The sequence below is a fragment of the Vicugna pacos genome, chromosome 11 (genome assembly GCF_048564905.1).
Source record: "Vicugna pacos chromosome 11, VicPac4, whole genome shotgun sequence".
NCBI classification, from domain to species: Eukaryota; Metazoa; Chordata; class Mammalia; order Artiodactyla; family Camelidae; genus Vicugna; species Vicugna pacos.
This window is the reverse complement of record NC_132997.1, coordinates 87,432,551-87,452,925: the sequence shown is the minus strand read 5'-3', so window position 1 is coordinate 87,452,925 and position 20,375 is coordinate 87,432,551. Positions and strand designations below refer to the sequence as shown.

The 20,375-nt window shown below is 51.3% G+C and overlaps 1 protein-coding gene across 4 annotated transcripts in view; it reads right to left on the bottom strand.

Moving 5' to 3' along the window:
- Position 1: 1 nt before the first annotated feature.
- VWA2 (von Willebrand factor A domain containing 2) overlaps positions 2–20,375 on the bottom strand; it is a 47,187-nt gene continuing 26,813 nt past the window's right edge. For 2 of the 4 annotated variants that reach the window (XM_072971939.1, XM_072971940.1), the window contains 9 exons: positions 18,916–19,110; positions 14,768–14,901; positions 14,049–14,181; positions 10,806–10,861; positions 9,154–9,261; positions 7,709–8,284; positions 4,600–5,151; positions 3,854–3,979; positions 3–3,013 (listed from right to left, as the gene is read on the bottom strand). In XM_072971939.1, coding sequence (XP_072828040.1) covers positions 2,949–3,013; positions 3,854–3,979; positions 4,600–5,151; positions 7,709–8,284; positions 9,154–9,261; positions 10,806–10,861; positions 14,049–14,181; positions 14,768–14,901; positions 18,916–19,110 — 1,945 coding nt within the window. In that variant the 3' untranslated portion in view covers positions 3–2,948. Of the gene's footprint in view, positions 3,014–3,853; positions 3,980–4,599; positions 5,152–7,708; positions 8,285–9,153; positions 9,262–10,805; positions 10,862–14,048; positions 14,182–14,767; positions 14,902–18,915; positions 19,111–20,375 lie in introns of all 4 variants that reach the window. The other 2 variants (XM_072971941.1, XM_072971938.1) reach the window with 2 other exon arrangements.

The following is a 20,375-nucleotide window of genomic DNA, read 5'->3' as shown; positions in this document are numbered from 1 at the left end:
GGAGAGACTTGGGACAACAGCCTGCAAGGGGAAACATCATGGTTACTTACACACTGAACTTCAAACTATGTGCAGTGAAAACTGCTAGAACGACAAGGTGGGATCTTAGCAGGAGACTTTAAACCTCCTTAAAAGGCTGAAAGAAAATTTTAATAGTGTAACCCGTAAGTAACATCTTCAGAAGCTGATCATACCTAATTGAAAAATCAGTACTCCTAGAAGTTAAATACACTCCTAAATAATTCCTGGGGGAAAGAAACATACCAATACTTGGAAAGTTGCCCGAGTAGTAATAATTAAGAAAGTTCATAGCATAAACATGCTTGTTTTAAAAAATGACAAAACCAAATTTCTCACTCATTGAAAAGACTAAAACAATAAAAAGATGGCCTAAGGCAATTTTGAATGGCAGAAATGAAAAGGAAGCCTGAAGTTCAGATACTGATAAGACAGACTTTTTACCTTGTAAGAAAATGCTATGAATATAGCAGATTGAAGGTTTGAGGACTATGTATTTTCCATTTGAGAAAGGTCGCAAAGCTCTCACACCAAAATTCCAACACATCCTGTGGGAGAAAACCTAAATCTCATTCTTGGACATAGATGAAAAAAAGCTTTAAAAATATTGGCAAATGAAATTCAGCAGTGTTTAAAGAATTAAGTATCATGGCCAGATAGCATTTATCCAAGAAATCAACGGTGGTTCAACAACTGAAAATATACTAATGGGTAATTTGTCATATTAACAGATTACATGTGGTGGAGGGGGAATCATCTCAAAGAAAGCAGAAAAGCAAACCACAAGTCTCAACACTTCTAATAAAACACTCCTTGTAATCCAGCAATAGAAGTAAGCTTTGCCTATCAAGTAATCCACAGGAAGTAACATACTGATGAAAAAGTCCCTTCAAGTCAGGGACCAGATACATGCTGTTGCCACTACTTTTTCTTGTCTAGGACCTCCAGAATCATGTTTTAAAAAGGAGTATAACATTCCACCAAGAGACAAAACTGTCATCACGTGTAAACGATATCTTTGTAGAAAAGCAAGAGAATCAAATAATCAACTATTAGAACTAGAACATTTAGCAAGTTGGCCGGAATCAGGGTCATTCAGAGAAAATCTTACTTTATGACCTACCTGCAATGTTTTTCCAAGGAGAGCAAATTTATATATTACATGTATGATTAAAAGCTAGTTTCTTTGAAAAGAAAAAGGGTTGGCTGGGGAAAAAAAAATGGCTTAAGGCTATCTTGTTAGGAATTCCCTTTGATGCACCAGGGACACTGAAAGGGTTGACCTCTTTAGTGGCACCTTCACTTGAAAAGGTAAAACAAAACAGTTCAAGGGCTGCGACCTAAAAATAGAAACAGTATATCCTTTAACATGTAAGCCCAGGGCCCACAGTTTTAGTTTTTTTTTTAAGTCCAGTTCAAATGGGACATCCAAATATCAGCTCTGAACCAGACCAAGAGTCTACACTACGAAACGATTACATTGCTGTTAAAGACAATGGATTCATGTAAATTCTTTGACATCAGCTGTTGGCACCTGCCAAGGTGGACATGTGACCCTGCTCTGATGTCGCCGTCTGTCAAGGCAAGAGTAATAATAGGAATGAAAATATCCCTTGAATGCAAATGACTGTCATGCACAGTGCTTGGCACACCGGACTCATTTTTAACATCTAACAAAAACCACGGTGATAACCTTTCGAGAACTTCTCTAGCACCAGAAATCCTGAAGTTCTCAAAGCCAAGCGGTATTTAAATCAAGGTAGCCTTGAATGTTTGCATATAAAACATCACATTAAAGTATTTCTATGAAAAACTATCTGGTTTCAAATTTACAAAAGCTTCTACTGAAAATCCAGCTACCCAGGGGGGAAATTGATCCCTAAATGCTGCGGGGGTGAGCACGTGCCTAGCTCACCAGACAATATTCCAGCTAAGCCTTTTTGCCATTTAGATACAAATAATCCTGTGAAACAGTCAACATCATTCTTTGAAACAGTCCTTTAAAAACGAGGCATAAAAGCAAAATAAAACCAAAATCTAGACAACATGAGATTTATGCCTAAAAAAGCAAAAGTCCCCTAACTTTCTTTATTCTGTATTGAGTTTAAGAATTTTCCTTTTTGTTCCCAAAAGGCAGAGTAAGACAAGGACTCAGAAACACCCCACAATTAACCCTCCTAAGTAAACTCTAAGAAGCCCCCGGGAGGGAGTGCTGCTCAGTGCCCAGGCCAAGCTCATGTGTCCCCTGGAGACCCGGGCTGTCTGCATACTTAGCCCACCCCTCACAAGCAATCGCTCACCTTCCAGTCTGGCCGTTCCAACTCCCCCCACAACACACGCACACACATCCAGTCCCAGAATAAGGCACAAATGCCACTCAAGCACCTTGTCAAACTAAGAATGAATGCACCCAGGACATCTCAGGGGAAAGATGTGTGAGAAGGTCCACGCCGGGTCCATCCTGAAACGCCACGGCGGCAGTGCTCTGAATGACACCCGCATCGCTGCCGTCTGTTGGGCATGACTGTCCCAACAGCATTCTATTTAGCATTTGTCGTGGGCAAAGTGAGCTTCCAACAGGCCATCAGAAGTCTCCAGGTTCCTCTGTTCCTCCTCAGGGGAAAGGTGGCAGATGACACCAGCTCGGCCGGGCACAACCAGGTCCAGCCCAGAAAGTACTTACTTTTCACGTGAAGAGTTTTCAACATCGTTGTTAGCGGGTGAAATCCACTGCCACCACGTCCCTAAGCAGGGTCGTCTCCAGCCGAGCCCTCTCTTCTCCTCTTAGTCGGGAAGCGGGGCAGGAGGATTCCGGACACAGCCAGAGGCAGACACTCAAAGGGCCCCACGAGACAGGACGCTCCGCTGAGGGCAGGCCCCCCTCAGCGCCCAGGGGGCCCGGGCCTTCTCGGTAGCAGCTGGGAGGGCGGCTATTGGTCTCCTGCAGGCTCTGGGCTGGAGCCACGTATCCCGGGGGAATCTCCCCTCAAGGTCCCTGGGAAAGAAGTGCACACTGACGGAGGAGTGTCTGAGTCCTCTTCTCAACCAACCAGCAGCCTAACGGGCCCCATCACGTCTCGCTCTTACTCTGTACGCCCAGCAGAAGGGGCCCCTCACGTCACTCCCGGCCCTCGGAAGCCCGCCTCTGCCAGTGCCTGGAGACCCTGGGCTCCAGCGGGAATCGTCTTCTAGCTGCTGCTGGCTGTTCTCACTTTAAATCCAGGAACTGTGGCCACCAGTGGGCCCGGGATGCTGCCCGACACTCGTTCTCTGTGTCTTTCCCCTGGACGGTGATTCTCCTCTCTCCTCAAACCGCCAGAACTTCCTCCCCATCCTCTCTCTTAGCTGATGGACGGTCCCATCTCACTGAGCAGACGAACACTCAAAAAAGAACTGCCTTCCCCACCACTTGCACATCTACGCACCCACCCGGATCCGGGCCTGCAGTCTGCGCCCTGGATCCGCTCTGCTCCTGCCCGAGGCCACCCTGGGAAGCCTTCCTCCCAGTCACCGTACATTTTCTTTAAGTAGACTGTGCTTGGCACCACCTAATACACTACACGTGGCACTTATTTGCTGCCTCCCTCCCTGACTGGAGTGGAAGCTCCATGAGGGCAGAGGTTCCTACTGTCTCGTTTCCTGCTCTGTTCCCAGCACCTAGAACGGCACCTGGGAGGCCGGAGGCACCCACTAAATGTTTGAAGCACTAGTGAACAAAAGAGTGATTCCTTCCATCAATGCCCGAGAACCTCCCTCGGCTCGGTCCTGGGGCCTAGGAGGATGCACACCCCCCGCCCCCACCCAGCTCCAGTGAGCGAGCAGGAGCCCCACTTACGGCGCTCACAGTGGGGGCCCTCCCCGCCGGCACGGCACTCGCAGCGGTAGCTCCCGTCGTGCAGGACGCAGGTGCCCTTGTTCAGGCACGGGCTGGGTCTGCAGAGGTTAACTGGCCGCTTGGCTTCTGCAAGGGAGGACGAGCCAGCAGGCCCGCCTGGGTCAGCCCCAGAGACCCTCCTCCCAGGCAGCCCAGACAGAGGCGAAGCCCCTGGAGTAGAGTCTTATACATGTTGGCGTCTCCATGGGCCCTTGGGCAACAGGTTAGCACACGGCTGGACCCTAAACTGCACAGCTAGTCAGAGACCCAGTCTCCACCCAACTTTCCCACAGGTGTTTGGAGACTCTCTGGTGAGCTGTGCACACGGCAGTGCTTACTATTATCATTAGGGCCACAGACTTTTAAAAACATGGAAAGGATGTCACTGCCAACAGGGAGCCTCGGAGTCAGGCTGGCCTGGCTGTCTGCTGCTAACAAGGTCAGTGCCAGCGTGGGGTCCTGTGGGCATCCTAACAAAGTCTTCTGTTTAAGTGGGGTGCATTCATTCTCAAGTCTGGGAAGAGGTGCCTGTGTTAAATTGTCTGCCAAATGGGGACAGCTGGGCACACGTTCCCTGCGGGGTTTCATGTGAGCGTGGGATTCAGCACAGAGCCCGGCACGCAGGAGGCCCCGGCAGCTGGGAGGAGCTGCTTTCCTGGAATGGTGTACGTGAAGGCTCGGGCCTCTTCCTGGAGGCAGCCACTCACCTCGGCATATCCACTCCATGAGCATGTCCTGGTGGTGCCTCAGGTCTTCGTAAGCTGCCATGTGGATCAGGGAGTCCCGGGGACCTGCGAGCCTCCGCAGTGCCTCCGTCAGGACAGGCCCCACGCCCACCACCAAGACAGAGACGCCGTTGTCCCTCAGCTTCTGGGCAGGGACAGCCGCATCCTCTGCCCCACTCCCACCCGTGACCACCACCACAGCCTTGGGGACACCAGGCCGGGCACCCTTGTGGACCACCATCACCTTGTCGTAGATGTGCAGCAAGGCCATGCCTGTCGAGCCCACCCCACCCAGGTAGGGGGCCTGGCTCATGGCCCGCAACACCGCAGCGTGGGTGAGGTGGGTATCCAGCCCGAAGGCAGTCTGGACCCGGCCGCCATACACCACCAGGCCAATCTGCGTCACGTCTGGGTTCACGTCAAACTGGAGGGCGCAGCTTCTCGCGAAGCTCTGCATCTGGGCGAAGTTCTCAGGCCCCACTGAGGCTGAAGCATCCAACATGAAGACCAGGTCCAGCGACTGGGCCTGGCAGCCTGCAGAAAAAGCAAGCAGAGTGGATCTCTGGGGGCAGCAAAGTGAGGACTGCACTGCAGTAAGCAGAGCCCAGGTCAGCCAGTCTGCTGTCTGGCCACTGCATATCTGTCCTCCACCCTCTCCTAGAATATCAGCAGGACACATGAATGCCCAGCTAGACCACATTCCTAGCTTCCCTGGCAGCTAAGTGTGGCCACGTGACCAGTTCTATCTGATGGGATGTGACTGAAAGTAATTGTGCAATTTCCAAGTTATGTCCTCAAAAGGAACCTGCTTGCCTTCCACTCCCCCATTGCCCTCTTCATGCTGTCTGAGAAACTGACCTTGGAGTTAGAGGTGAAACCATAACACAGCCTAGCCACCCTGCTACCCAGGCTGCTCACCTCTGAACTGTGACATGAGAGGAATACACACCTGCACCTTGGACACCACTGAGCTCTGGGACTTCACCTGTTCCATTATGTAAAGGATGGAGTAAGAGGCTCTCATTTATTGGTTTTTAAAAAACCACCCCATCACAAGGAAAGTCTGAGAAACTGTCACAGCCAAGAGGAGCCTAAGAAGACAAGGTGACTCAATGTAATGTGTCCTGGATGGGATCCTCGGAACAGAAAAAGGACATTATGTGACAACTAAGGAGGTCTGAATAAAGTATAGACTTTAATAAATAATAATGTGTCTACAGATGGCTAAGAGGCACATGAAAAAATGCTCAATATCACTAATCATCAGAGAAATGCAAATCAAAACTACAACGAGGTGTCACCTCACACTAGTCAGAATGGCCATCATTCAGAAGTCCATGAATAAATGCTGAAGAGGGTGTGGAGAAAAGGTCACTCTCCTACACTGCTGGTGGGAATGTAGCTTGGTGCAGCCACTGTGGAAAACAGTATGGCGATTCCTCAGAAAACTAAAAACAGACCTACAGCAATCCCACTTCTGGGTGTATATTCAGAGGGAACTCTAATTTGAAAAAATACATGCACCCAATGTTCATAGCAGCACTATATACAATAGCCAAGACACAGAAGCAACCTAAATGTCTATCAACAGATAACTAGATAAAGAAGTTGTGGTATATTTATACAATGGAACACTGCTCATCCATAAAAAAGACTAAAATAATGCCATTTGCAGCAACATGGATGGACCTAGAGATCGTCATTCTAAGTGAAGCAAGCCAGAAAGGGAAAGAAAAATACCATATGATATAATTCATATGTGGAATCTTAGAAAAAAAAAAAGGACACTATGAACTCGTCTACAGAACAGAAACAGACTCGCAGACATGGTAAACAATCTTATGGTTACCAGGGAAAGGGGGTGGGAAGGGATAAATTTGGGAATTTGAAATTTACAAATGTTAGCTCGTATACATATAAATAGATTTTTTAAAGTTTCTTCTGTATAGCACAGGAAACTATGTTCGATATGTTGTAATAACCCTTAATGAAAAAAAAATGAAAACAAATATATGTACGTATATGCATGACTTGACATTGTACTGTACACGAGAAGTTGACACACTAATTGACTGTACTTCAATAAATAAATAAATAAATAATAATGTGTCAATATTGGTTCATTAATTGTGACAACTGTACATGGTTAAAATCTTGTAAGAGGGACACTGGATGTGGAGTACATGGGGACTCCACTGTTGTCACTATTTTTTTTAAAAAAACCCTCTGGCTGCCAAGGGGAGATGAGACTGGAGGGGCACCCTGGAAGTGGGCAGGCAGACCCCTGTCCCTTCCCTGCAGAAGGGAAGGTCTCACCTCTGGTGAGAGTGACATCGGGGGCTGAGAAGCTGAATTCCACATGCAGCTCCCTGCTGCTGACCGCTCTAGAGGAGAAATCGGGGCTCCCCATGGAGGATCTGTTTCAGCTACTATGTCTCTGACCATGGACCAGGCCCCTGCTCCCTAGGTGGAAATGTCTCCTCCCCAGGGCAGTGTTCTCCAGAGTACCCTGCCATGGTGGGTCTCAACATCAATATGGGTCATAAAACTGAACAGAATTACGGTCAGAACGCATCCCCAGTTTCAGAAAGGACAAGTATTTCACGAAAGGTTTGTTCCAGGTGTGTGTGCCAGTGCAGGCGAGTGGGGGTGCTAGGAAGGCATTTCTTTCTCTGATTTGCCAAAAAGAAACTGGGAAGCTGCTCTTGTATGGCACATTTACTAAGTTCAGAGCTCCTTATCAACAATAACAATAAACAACCACGAATAATAATAAACATCAATACCTACCACTCGGAGTGCACTTACTGAGTGAGCTTACTCGGTACTAAGTGTGTTAAGCTGCTTGTCTTACTTAATCTTACAAAAGCCCCTCGGGGGTGCTACTCTTAGTCCCATTTTACTGACCAGTATACCGACAAAGTTAATCATGACAGGGCTAGTATATAAAAGAATGAGGCTGTGGTTCCAGCCCCCAGCACGGACCCTGATGAAATCGTTACCAAAAGGAGAAAGCCTGCCACTGCCCAGCTGGCCCCCAGTCCGGTGAAGCCGGTCTGCGGCTGGCACCAGAGCAGGCACCGGTCCTTACCTGGGCGCTGCCGGCTGCACAGCTTCCCGTGCAGCTTTGGGATTTGGCTGAACAGGTCCTGCGGGCCGGGGTAGACCATGACGCGCTCCGGGCTGCCCGTGATCTCCTCCAGCTCCGCCCGCACGGCCTCGCTGCCCACGCCCAGCAGGAGCAGCTCCCGGGCCCTCGCGAATCGCGCCGGGCCGGCCACCTCGTCCTGGGAGCGCGCCTCGGTCATCAGGACCACCGCCCGGCGGGGCCGGTCCTGGCCCGTCCTGGCCGCGCTCCCGAAGCCGCGCTCCGCCGCCTGCCGCAAGGCACTGCCCGTCAGGGTGGCGCCGCCGCCGCCGAAGGGCACGGCGTCCAGGCTCCGGACCAGGTCGGGCACGTCCTGGTACTCGCCCACCGGCACGGCCAGCGCCAGCTCGGCGGCGTAGCGGGCCACGCCGACGCGCGCCCGGGAGTCCTCGCCCAGCGCCGCCTGCGCGAACCGCTTCACGAAGGCCTTGGCCCGCAGGAAGCCCTCCGGGGTGGTGCCCGCCGAGCCAGCCAGCAGGAAGAGGACGTCGACGCGGCACTCCAGGCTCAGCTTCGGGGCTGCCGGGTTCACAGTGGCCGTCACGCCGCGGAGCACGCAGACCCCCGTCCCACCCGGGGCACCCAACCGCCACACGGGGCAGGAGGGGGCCGAGACACTGAAGCTACGAGGCCTGATGCCCAGGGCACATGTCGCAGAGTTAGGGCCGGACACACAGCTCCCTGGCTCCCACCAAACGTCTCCATCTCACTATTTCAAACGAAAAATATAATCTATAACTTTTCCCATGACGGGTAGTGCACCTTGTGTCCTGCTGGAGAACTCTGTCTACCCCAAGAGCATGAAGATACACTCCTGTGTTTTCTTCCAGAAGCTGCACGACTTTGCTTTTTACATTTAAATCTATTCTCCATCTGGAACTGATGTTTAGCTTAGGAGGTCGGGAGTCAAGATTTCTTTCTTTCCCCGTAAGACTCCAACTGACTCAGCACTCCAGTTTTTTAAGTTAATATTTCACACGTCCTGTTCTCTGTAAAGTCAAGCATTGTGCTAAGCACTTTATGTACATAATCTTATTTCAAACTCTCATAACCGTAGAGGGAAAAGCCAATTATGAGCTTAATATTTTGGTTTTAAAACCGAAAGTGGTTGAGGCTCTGCCCAGAACCAGAACCCAGTTGGGCTGGCTCCAGCCTGAAAGATGCTCGGAGATCAAGCAACAGCCATTCTAAAGCTAGGAAGCCAGGAGCCGTGTCCGACCCAGCCCTCCACCACCTGAGGTACTTTAGTGTATCACTTGAGCAGCAGGTGGCACTAACTCAAGGGCCAGCTCCTACCTAGTAGCTAAAAGGGTGGCAGATGAGAAGCAGGAGCCTGGGCTCCCCTGCCCCTGGACGGTCAGAGTCTGGGAGGTTCCATGCACACGTACCGCAGTCAGCCTCCCCTCCGAAGGCTGGCGGGCAGAGGCAGTGGTACCTGTCCAGTCCTTCTGGAACACATGTGCCTCCATTCTGGCAGGGCTGGGAGTCACAGGGGCCTGTCAAAGAGATGTCCATTAACAGCCTGGCACATAAGCCCAGAGGCATGCAGGGGTTTGGCCACCCTGTCCCATCAGGCCCCTCGTTTCCCCAGATGCACAGGAAATTAGTCTCAACACCTGTAGCGAAGTGGGAAAGAAAAGCAAGTGAACTTCGTAAGGCAGGGGCAGTGTGGGGGTGGTAACGGACACTCAGCGGTGGGCTCACTAAGGCCCCCTGTGTGAGTTACAGGCTCACTCAGGGATATGCCAGTGGGATCTGGCTCCTGGCTCTGATACTGGGGTCATGTGTTATGGATGTCCCCTGCCCCCAATTTATATGTAGGAGTCCAAACCCTCAATACCTTAAAAATGTTAATATATTATTACTTGGTGGTCACATCATTGTAATTAAAGTGTTGTACTTTTTGAAGGCAGGAATTACTGAGGCTAACTCTGGGCACCTAGGCCTGTGGTTCTGTTAGCTGGAGTTCCATAGAAACAACTGGGGGCTCGTTAACAGCACCAACGGGCCTTCACTGAGCAGCTACTCTGGGCCACGTACTGTGCAAAGCGCTCCACACACACGATCTCACTTCACTGATAAACCGGATGAGGCAGATACTTCCTCACAGACGAGGAAGGTGAAACTCAGTGAACAGAAGTCACGTGCTGACCTGTAGGTCAGAGACTTGGGAAGGGGCAGAGCTGGGGGTTCCAATTCTGGTTCCAAAACTGTAAGTCCTGGAGCTTTCATTTCTGAGCAGAAACAGTCCCACTTTCTGTTCCTCCTATGGGTCAGAGGCCAGCAGTGCTGCAACTTTAAAATGAGATGCCAGGAGGATCACCAAACCCTGGGTCAGAAGCACCGTCCTACCTGCACGTGAAGTCTTTGGCTCTGCTTTCAGGGCTCGGGCTACCCACCTCCTCCAGAGTAGCACACCCACAGAAAGAAGCACTGATGCCAACACACTCCAGTGCGATTTCTGGGCTCCTGGGTCAGTGGGACACACTAGACCCGTGGTGGGGGCAGCAGTGAGGGCCCGCTGGGGAGCCAGGCTGAAGGATCTTAAGGGTGTTGAAAGGCTTCTTGTTTGCTTGGGACTTTGCAGCTGATGAAGCACTTTGGTGGGCATTACCCACCGAATCTTCACCAGGATCCCATGTGTGATACCCCCCATCATCCAGAGCAAGGAAATGGGGGTTCCAGACATGGGGCAAACGTTACCCCCATTTTACAGAGGAGGAAAGTGAGGCTTGGGTATCTTGCCCTGGGTTCAGTGCTGGAGGTAAGGCTTTCTGTCTGCAAAGCTGGTGCTTGGAGCACGCCCCTCTCTGCCTTTTGTCAGTGCAAGGGGCTCTGGTTAAGGAAGAAATTCCAAAGCCTTCACTCCTCCTCAGTGAAGAAATACCACTGAACAAGGGAGGCATGAGTATGGTGTGAGCATGTCCCTCTGCCCGGGAGCTGGGTCCAACCCCAGTCTCTGCCCTAGGAGTGTAAATGCCCCTTTGGGAGCCAGTCCCAGGGCCAGAAAGAAAAGAAGAATCCAAGAGGCAGGCTGTACCTGGACAAATGGTCCTGTGGCAGGTAGCAGGGTGGGTTAAGAACACTCTCTTCCAGCTACAATCCAAGGAGACAAATGGTAGAGATCAAAGGTTGAACAGGAGAGGCTATTTAAAACACAAAAAGCTCCAATATATAGAAAATAGATAAACAAGTTTATGCTGTATAGCACAGGGAACCATATTCAGTATCTTGTAGTAACTTATGGTGAAAAAGAATATGAAAACGAATATATGTTCCTATATGACTGAGGTATTGTGCTGTACACCAGAAATTAACATAATATCAACTGACTATACTCCAATAAAAATATAAAAAAAAACCCCACTAAAAGCTGACAGAAGATGCCAATGCAGAAGAAGCAAGTCAAGACTTGTTTTCTTCCTTGATTCCACCCCAACTTTTATATGCATAGAGTATGAAATGTTTCAAACTCCTCAAGGATAATTTTTTTTAAAAAAGGATAATGTAAGTTGGCTATCATGTCAGAAGTCAGAGCGATCTGTGTTCAGTGCTCTGAATTACGGGAAAGCTTTCTATTACAAGTCACTTTCTGGGGCCAGCACAAGGTAGGAGGGGGTAGAAAATCTTGGGATCAAGCAACTGGATTCTGGCTATGTGGCCCCAGGCAAGTTACCTTCCCTCTCTGGTCTTCAGTTCCCTCTTTTATACAGTAACTCGATCTGTCGTTTTCAACTGCGTTCCTTGGAGCCTCCGTGGAGAGGGAAAGGGACCATGTGTCCAGAGCCCCCCAGTGCCACAGCCCCGCCCCTCCCCCGAAAGGTGCTAGTTCCAGCCTGCACCGCAAGTGTTCCTACGAGGCTCTTCAGCTCAGGAGGATTTGCAAACCACGGGTCTCCGTGACCTCTGAGGTCTGTTTGAGTGCTAACATTCAGTGACAACACAGGGGCCACCGTTCCTGTGCTGGCTTCCAGGCTCCAGGTGTCCCCACCATTACCTCAAGTCCACAGCTACCTGGAGAGACAATAATCTCCTCTTCCAGATGGAAAAATGGGTTCAGAGGGCTGAATTCAGTTGCCCGAAGTCACATGGTTATCGGAGCACTGCAGATCTGGGATCCAAACTCCACCGTCTGAGTCCAAAGCCCACACATTCTGCCCCCTGGCCTCCCCTCCCCACTCTCCTGAGTCTGGGGGACGACGGGCCGGCCGCAGCATGAGGGGCTCCCCATCCCTCAGGCGGAAAGCCCTCCTCTTGGCTGGCAGCAGCTCCAGGGGTGGCCTCATCTAAAGAGATCCTCTTGGGGCCTTGACAACAAAGCTCTCTAAAACTTTCCAAAGAGGGCTTCTCCCAGCGAGATCCAGCCCAAGGCCGCCCGCCTGCGGGGCGCGCTAACTGGGCTCACCTCTAGGGCATGGTCTTTCCTGAGGCAAAACATCCCCTTGGGAGAAAAGCCAAGTCAATTACAAACCAAGAAGTTGCTGAAATCAAAACTCTGCCTAGCTGCCAGCTCCTTAAAGAGAAATCTCCCTGTCCTTGTCTACTCCTAGTGACCTCATAAAATCACAGGTCCCAGCCCAGAAAGCACCACTGGCCCTGCCCCTTGGCGCCTGGGTCTGCTCTGGGGGCTGGCGTTGTTGAGCAGACCCTGTCCACAGGCCTTCACCTGGACCTATCCTTGCCTCATCCCTCCCCCGCCTCAGGTCCAGACTCGGATGCCACATTCTCTGCAAGGCCTTCCCTGCCCACCCTAATTAAAACTACAACCCCGCCCCAACCACTACTCACCCCGCCCTGTCCCACCCCCACGGTCTCCCCGCATAGCACTTTCCACCCCCAATAGTTCACTTAGGCATTGTGTTTACTGCCGCCTCCTGCTCACGAGGGCACATGTTTCTAAGATGCTCATGCCGATTCCCCAGGACCTGGGACAGTGCTGGGAGCTTAGGAGAGCCTCTGAGAGTTATTTCTTGAACGAGGGGGTAGATGACAAGCCTACTGTACGCATTATTCTAGGGTCCTGCAAATAGCAGTATTTCTACATGTTAACTCGCTGTGTGCTCCTGAACTCCTCTCGGGCAGGTCCTGTTACCACCTGCCGCCCCTTTCCGAATGTAGAAGCAGACAGTGGGAGGTTCCCAGCTCATTAGTGGTGATGCCTCCAGAGTCTGAGCACGAGGCCCAGGAGGTGTACTCCCTACCCACCAGCCATTCCCGGGGCTCCCGGGTCTGAATGCCTCTGCCTACCGCCACCCGGTTCCTGCATCTTTCAAGACTGTCCAATCGGCTCCTTCTCCATGACCTGCGGGGAGGACAGGCCCCACCCCAGCACCTGGGAGGCTCTCTCTGGACCATGAGCTTTTTGTGGGCAGCCACCTTCTTACGGCACACTGCCTGGCTCAGAGTGGTCACGTAGACATGGTCCCTGGGGAATGAGGAACCTGCCTCCTTTCACTTGAAAGCTCGGGTTTCAGAAGAGAGCCTCCAGTGGCCTCTGACACGGCACGAGGCCCCACTTCCTCTGATCCACGTGCAGGGCGCAGCCCTTCCTGCCAAGATGGCATCTGGACTCTGTCATCGGCCCAGCACGGCCCTCGTGGCTTCTCGGCCAATCCATCTCATGGCTGTGTGAATGCTCTGACCTCATCGCTGAGGCCAGGCCAAGGGGCTAAGATGTAGCTGGTTCAAATACTACCCTGGCTCTCCAGAAAGCACGAGAGGGCGAGCACACAAGTTGCTGACCAGGTGTAAAATGGAAAGTGGTCCAGATAAAGTGCCGAGGGTCAGTGTGGGGATTTGCAAGGGAGTGGCTGACAGCAGGGCAGCAGGTGCCCTCGCATGCCTGAGCTCCAGTCCTGAAGAACCCAGCATCCCCCAGGGCTTCCACAAGTGGAATTTGGCCTCTTGCCACACTCAGCCTCCATAAATGTGGAAACTGGTTCTCAGAGGAACCAGAGTACCTGACCACTATCCCAAGTCCAGACCACTGCCCAACTGGATCAGTTCTTGGCTGACTTACTAGGCTTCCAGAATGGCTGGGACCCCGCCCCCCCACCCCGGGCACGTGGGCCGTATGTCTACAAGACTCTGACACTGGGTAGCTGTGATCCTGCCTGTGTCCCCAGAGCTCTGTCCCTGGCTCCCTCTCAGGTCTCCTCCAATCCCTGTCGCACGCTCCACCGTCAAGGCTCCAGAGAGCTGTTCTCCCTGCAGCTAGTGAGCGCTCAGACACGCCCTCCCAGGCTGTGCCCTTAGGCTCTGATCCCAGACCTTACGGACAAACCTGGAGAAGGGACACAGCGCAGCCAGCACGGCGTCGGTCCCCCGAGATCCTCTCCAGCATGGGGCGTGGCCGACAAGCTCCTTGACTGTCTCCAGTGTCTTGCGCCGACAAGGGTGAGGCTGGACCTTGCAGTCTGTGTCCACAGTGCAGAACCGACGGGGAAGGCAGGCTTACACCTCCTTCCGCAGCCGTAGTTCCACCACCCTCAGCCCTGGCTCTTTTGGGGCACAGCACACTGGGGCAGCCAGGCTCAGAGCATCTCTTCTGCACAGCCCCCACCCACACAGCTCTTCCATCCTGTGCACAGATAATACACTGCACTCCAGCTCCAGGATGGACCCTGACAAAGTCTACGAATACAAGGATCTCACCCCCAAATGAAGCTTCCCTGTGCTGACCATGGCAGGGGAGCTGGCTCTTCCTCCCGAGCAGGGGACAAGCATGAGGGCCCTGCCAGATCTGGGTCCCAAGCCCTGAGCCTCTCTACCCAGCAACAAGCTCAGAATTCCCAGCCAAAAAACCCACAAGGGCCCAGCCCAGCAAGGCTGAAGAGAGCAAAGTGCCCCAGGGCCGAAGCTCCTGGGCCCCATTCCTTGTGCCCTCCCTCCCTAGGGAGCCTCCTGAGTCCTGACCCCAGGCCTCCGGGAACCCTCCCCAGCCCACACCCAACTTCCATATGGGCAAGGCCACTCCTTCCCAGACAGGAAGGCCTTACTTACCTGGAGAGGTGATGGTGCAGATGGCAGAGCCACTGAGGGTGCTGAAGAGGCCGTTGGCAGCATCCTCCACCTGCTCGGCCATCAGTATGTGCTGCTCCCATGGCTCACTGGCCAGTGTGTGCAGCTCCTCCCACCTGTGCCCCGGCCCCCAGCAGAGAAGTTACAATGACTGGTCACTCCGCACCCAACCTCCTCCTGCCCACCAGTCTCCTGGACCCTGGGCTCCTGGTGGACAGCACCACCACCCACTGACGCAGGAGCCACTTCGCTGCAACCTCAACCATCTAGGATGCATGTAAGGTGCAGAAGTAACCCAGAGAAAGACCTCAGTAATGCTCAGCTGTGGGTCAGAATGTGCATGTGCTACAGTCCATGAACTTCCTCAGAGGGAGTTATCCTGACAGAGTCAGTCATCTGGTTTTGTAACCCGTAACTGATGAGAAAAATGTAAGAAAGAAAATGAAGGAAAGTGGTTCTGGGTGACAGCAACAGAAGAGCAAACAGGTATAGCTAGTAACAGGGGAAAAAAATGCTAAAGAATTATAAACAGTGGCCATGAGAATTCACAGGCCAGCAATGTGAGGCTGTGTACTTAGACAGCCAGAGGGCAATGTTAGTGCCCAGAACAGAAATGATGTGTGGGATCATGACCCTAGGGCATGAACAAAGAGTTATATGACGTTGGCAAACCTGTTTTAAGAAGACAAGGTAGTCAGTAGCGCATTTAGAATTCTGCCCATCAAGAATTCATCAAAACAGACCAAGATCTGGCAACATGGCAAAAACCTCATTTATCTCAAACCTCACTTAAGTAAAACTCTCCATTTTCCTCTGAAGCCACAGAAACCAGACATTTCCCCCAGTACCTAGGAGAGCGCCTGGCACACAGAAGGGGCTTCTCAGTTCTGGCCTCACATCAGCATTGAGTGAGCAGCTCTGCGGGGGCCCACCCTTAGTTCCCCCAGCCCCCAAACAGACCTTAAAAGCTCCCTCGGTAATTTAGGTGCTCAGCCAGAGCTGAAAGTCATCAGAGAAGGAGCGCCATCTACAGGACAAGGGGGGAAGAGTCTGAAGCAGCATCCGTCCTTCATCTCACACAGAGCCTCGCGCCGCCCACAGCAGCGGTTCTCAGACTTTGGCGGGCATCAGAATCACCGAGGGCCAGAAAAACCACAGATTCTGGCTCCTTGCCCCAGAGTTTTGGATTCAATGGGGTGGGGCCCGAGTTTGTACGTTTCTAACAAGCTCCCAGGGGATCTGACACTGCCAGTCCAGGAAACACACCTGGAGAACCGCTGTCAACAGTGAGCCAGTCTTTTGCTAGGCGTTGGGGGTGGGGGTCTGGTGGGCCTAGGAGCCTGGCAGGCTTCCTCAGAGGTTTCCTGTGTCTGCAGCTTAGGCCTTCAGATCTGAGTAACGCCCCCTCTCCTGGCAATGGCTTCTTGACTTCTCTAAGCCAGAGATACTCAACGTATGGTCTGTGGGTCATTACAGGTCTCCAAACTGTTTCACCCTGGTCCAGATTCCAATAAACACAGACACCAAGCATTTAGAAACTTAACTGTACGGCAACTTGACAGTCATTTTTTGTCTGTTGGGTCAAGTAATAAGCATCTGAACTCCTATTCTGTCTTTGTTTTTATTTCATTTTTCTAGCAATTCATTTTTATTGTATTTTTGTTAAGTATCAGTCTATGATGGACTAGAAAACAAAACAAACTGGACCTTCACCACAGATGGTTTGAGAAGCGCTACTCCAGCGAGCAGCTGAAGAAGCCAGCCCGGGACGGGCCAGTATTTACACCCTGTGGGAGACCCCATCCTCAGTGACCAACCTTTGGGCAACTACTATGGGCAAGGTTCTCTATTCGGCATTGCCTGGGGACAAGGGCTGTCAGGGAACCAGGAGGTCACATCCCCTCTCCTCTCTCAAGGGGTTTACGTTCCTTGTATCTGAGGACACAAAAAGAGCCAACGACAAGGCAGCTTGTGTGAAAACACCAGCTTATTGGCCAGGACAACGATGATGGTGGTGGCAGCGGTCATCATCGCCACCAGGAGACGGCACAATCCAGGGCAGCCCCAGGTACCTGCAACCTGTCTCCGTCTTTCTTTTCCCTCTTTCTGACCTGCACACACGCAGGTCCTCGGTCATCCTCTCACTCTGCGTTCACGCTCTAGGTCATCTTACTTAGGTTTTAAGTACCATCCTCGATCTGAATCTTGACGCCTGTCCTCTCTCCTAGGCTCCAGACTCTTACATGCAGCTCTCTACTTAGCTTCTCCACTTACATGACCCACAAGCCTCTCAGCCTCGACCTGCCTGAAACAGAACTCAATTTCCCTTCTTCCTTTCCCAGTCTTTCCCATTTCAGCAAATAGCACCTCCATTCACGACGGGGCTCAGGCCAGAATCCTGGATTCTTCTCTCACACCCCCACATCCAATGCACCAGTCACTCCGCTGCTCTGCCTTCAAAGTGTATCCTAAGTCCAGTTACTCCTCAGCAGGGCCACAGTTGCTTCCCTACTGCAAACCACCGTTACTTTGCATGTGAGCTGTTCTGAAGGCTTCCTAACTAAATCCCCCACTTCCCCTGTTATTACTTCTCCCTCTGGCCCACCCACCGTTCAGGGTGATCTTCTAAAAATGTAGGCCAATTCATGTAATTTTCCTGCTCAAAACCCTCCAAAGACTTCCCAGACTACTCATAACAAACTTCAAAGTCTTTATACTAACCCACAAAGTCTCCAGGCCTGACTCTTGCCCATCTCTTCTGCCTCATTTCTTGTAATTCACCCCTTGCTTGCCGGGCTCCAGCCCCTCCCTGACTGTCTTGATGTTTCTATACCACACTACACTAGCTACTGCCTCAGGGCCTTTGCACTTGCCATCTGCTTGTCTTGCCTTCTCTTTTCCTTGATATTTGGAAGGCTTGTTCCTCACTTCACTCAAGTTTCTGCTCAGAAAATCAACTTAGAGGAGCCTTGCCAAATCCAAAACAGCTATCCTCTTCTGTAACCTCTTACCTACTTTATTTTTCTCCTTTGCATTTTATTTCCACCTGAAATTGTATAACTTTTGTTCATTCACTTGTTTATTATCTAGTTCCTTTCTTAGAATGGAAGCTCCATGAAAGCAGGGACTTTGTATTGTTGTCTCCACATCCTGAGAACCTAGAATAGTTTGGCACAAGGAAGACAACCTACATCTATTGATTGAGAGAATGAATAAAGTACAGTCGGCCTTCCATATCCATAGGTTCCTCAGCCACACACTCAACCAACTGCAGATCTTGTGCTATGTTTATGATCCGTGGATATGGGACGGCTGAGTAAAGGACTTGAGCATTTGTGGATTTTGATATCCTGGGAGGGAGGTTCTGGGACCAATCCCCCATGAATACTGAGGGGTGACTGTACTAAAATTAAGGAGGAGATTTCTATGTATAGGCACAGTGCCCAAAGTCATTTTACTTGACACCCATAAGAACTGGAGGTCCATAGAGATCATCTCCATATTTACGGCTGAGATCACTGGGGACCTGTGCCCTCCCCTTCTTGGAAGGCACATTCTACCATCTAGAGAAACGTGGTTGGAGGAGGCAGCCAGGCCCAGACACCCACTCTCCTGGATTCAGGAGCGAACCTGTGACTCAGGCTAGTCAGAACCCTTTTTTGGATCATTCAACTTGAAACGAGAAATGAGTCTTTTCCCTCCAGGTGGGGCTGGGAAGATGTGAACTGGGGCGCTGCCCACATCCACCATCCCAGCTTCCGGAGAGAACCAGGCTAAGCGAACAGCAGAGATGATCGGACCCTGGGACGTCAAGAATCTTACTGGCACTGAAGCCTCTGACCCACCCAGTGCAGTCAGGGGAGTCCATGAATTTCAGTTTCTGCATGAATAAATTTAAGGCACATTTCCAGCACTTGAAACCAAGTGTTCAGACTAAATAAAAGACGAAGCAAACACGCTCAGACTTCCAAAGACTTGGAGATCCCCATGTGCCGACAACAGTACCTCAAAGTGAGGAAAAGACAGATCCCAGAAGGGCCAGGATGGTTTCCCCAGCTCCCCTCCTTTCCCATGGCTGTGAAGTCCCCAGGCTGATCGAGAGAGTGACCCAGGGTGGCGAAATCTCTTACCTCGGGAAGCGGACCCCCACGGCAAACACAGCGATGCCCCTCTGCTTCAGCTGCTTGGCTGGCAGGGCCACGTGCCCTTGGGACCTCCCGTCAGTGACGATGACCAGGACCTGGGGCACAGAGGCATTTCTGCCCCCAGGGAACCCTTTGCGCAGGAGGTATTTCAAAGCGTGGCCTGTCTCTGTGCGCCCTCCTCTGAACTCACCCAGAAGGAAAAGAGAAAGAAAAAGTCAGCGACCCAGAGGTGAAGCTGAAATGAGAGCTTTCTCCCAGCAGAGGCTCAAAGGGACAATTCTAGCATGAGATATACACGTCCTCACTATCTAAAACCACAACCATGATGAAGAGGAATAACCTCCCTGGACTTAGTATTTATTAACCCATTTCTGTTACGTTGTATAATGTCATTCTTCGTTGTTTATGCGTTCACTTTCTCTTCCCACTGATGGCTCTGGGGACAATTCTCACTGTTTGTCTAACACCCACCTCCCATCTCTACCAGGCCCTTCTTGTTACGCCTCAACGTCTCCTTGGGGTGGAAAAGCAGACAACAGAGGTTAGTAAGAATCCGTGAGCATAAAGGACGGAGCTCTGATGCCAGGATCTGATGAGGATCGATTCCATGATCAGGCCTTTCCGGCCCACTTCCAAGTTCAGCATTGAGCACTGGAAGACTGAATCCTCTGACTACTTTCAGATCAGGGCAGGTTACAAACATCCCACGTCATCAGGACGCTAAGATTCTCTAATCCTCACAGCCCAGTTGTGGAATCCCAGCTCAGAATCCCTACTAAATCTCCCCAGAGGAGGCTCGTGTACACGTCCTCAGAAGGTGGACTGCCAGCTCCGAGCATCAACTGGGCAGAAAGTAATGACTCACTAAAATACACATCTTAGGTAAAACCTTTTGGTGGATGGTAATAGATGAGGAATCCCCTGCTCAGAGACCAGTGATACTAACTGCTAACATTTACTGTGCACTTACCACGTGCGGGGTGTCACTGTGCTAAGCGTGTGTGTGTGTGTGAAGGCGCTTGCTCATACAATTCTCACCACGGCTCTGAGATCGGGGAGTTCAGAAAAAGGCCTTATCTCAGGTCACACAGCTCACAGGTGGTGGAGGCAGAACTTGAACCCTGGATCCTTCCAGAGCCCAAGTTCTTAACCATCAGGTTAAATAACCAGTCAAGTCACCTGCCTCTCACCTGGCTAGCAGAGCTCAAAACTGGAGTTTAAAACCAGTCAGGCTAATCCCAAAGCCAATGGTCACTCCTCTCCAGGGATTGGCAAATTACAGCCTGTGGCCAAATGGGCATGGAAAACGGGCACCCGTGCATTTGTGTGCTATCTGTGCAGAGCCCACGTGGCCGGCAAAGCTGAAAATATTTACTCTATGGCTCTTTACTGAAAAGGTCTGCTGATTCCTACTTTGTACTGTTCTGCCTAAATGGTCACAAAAC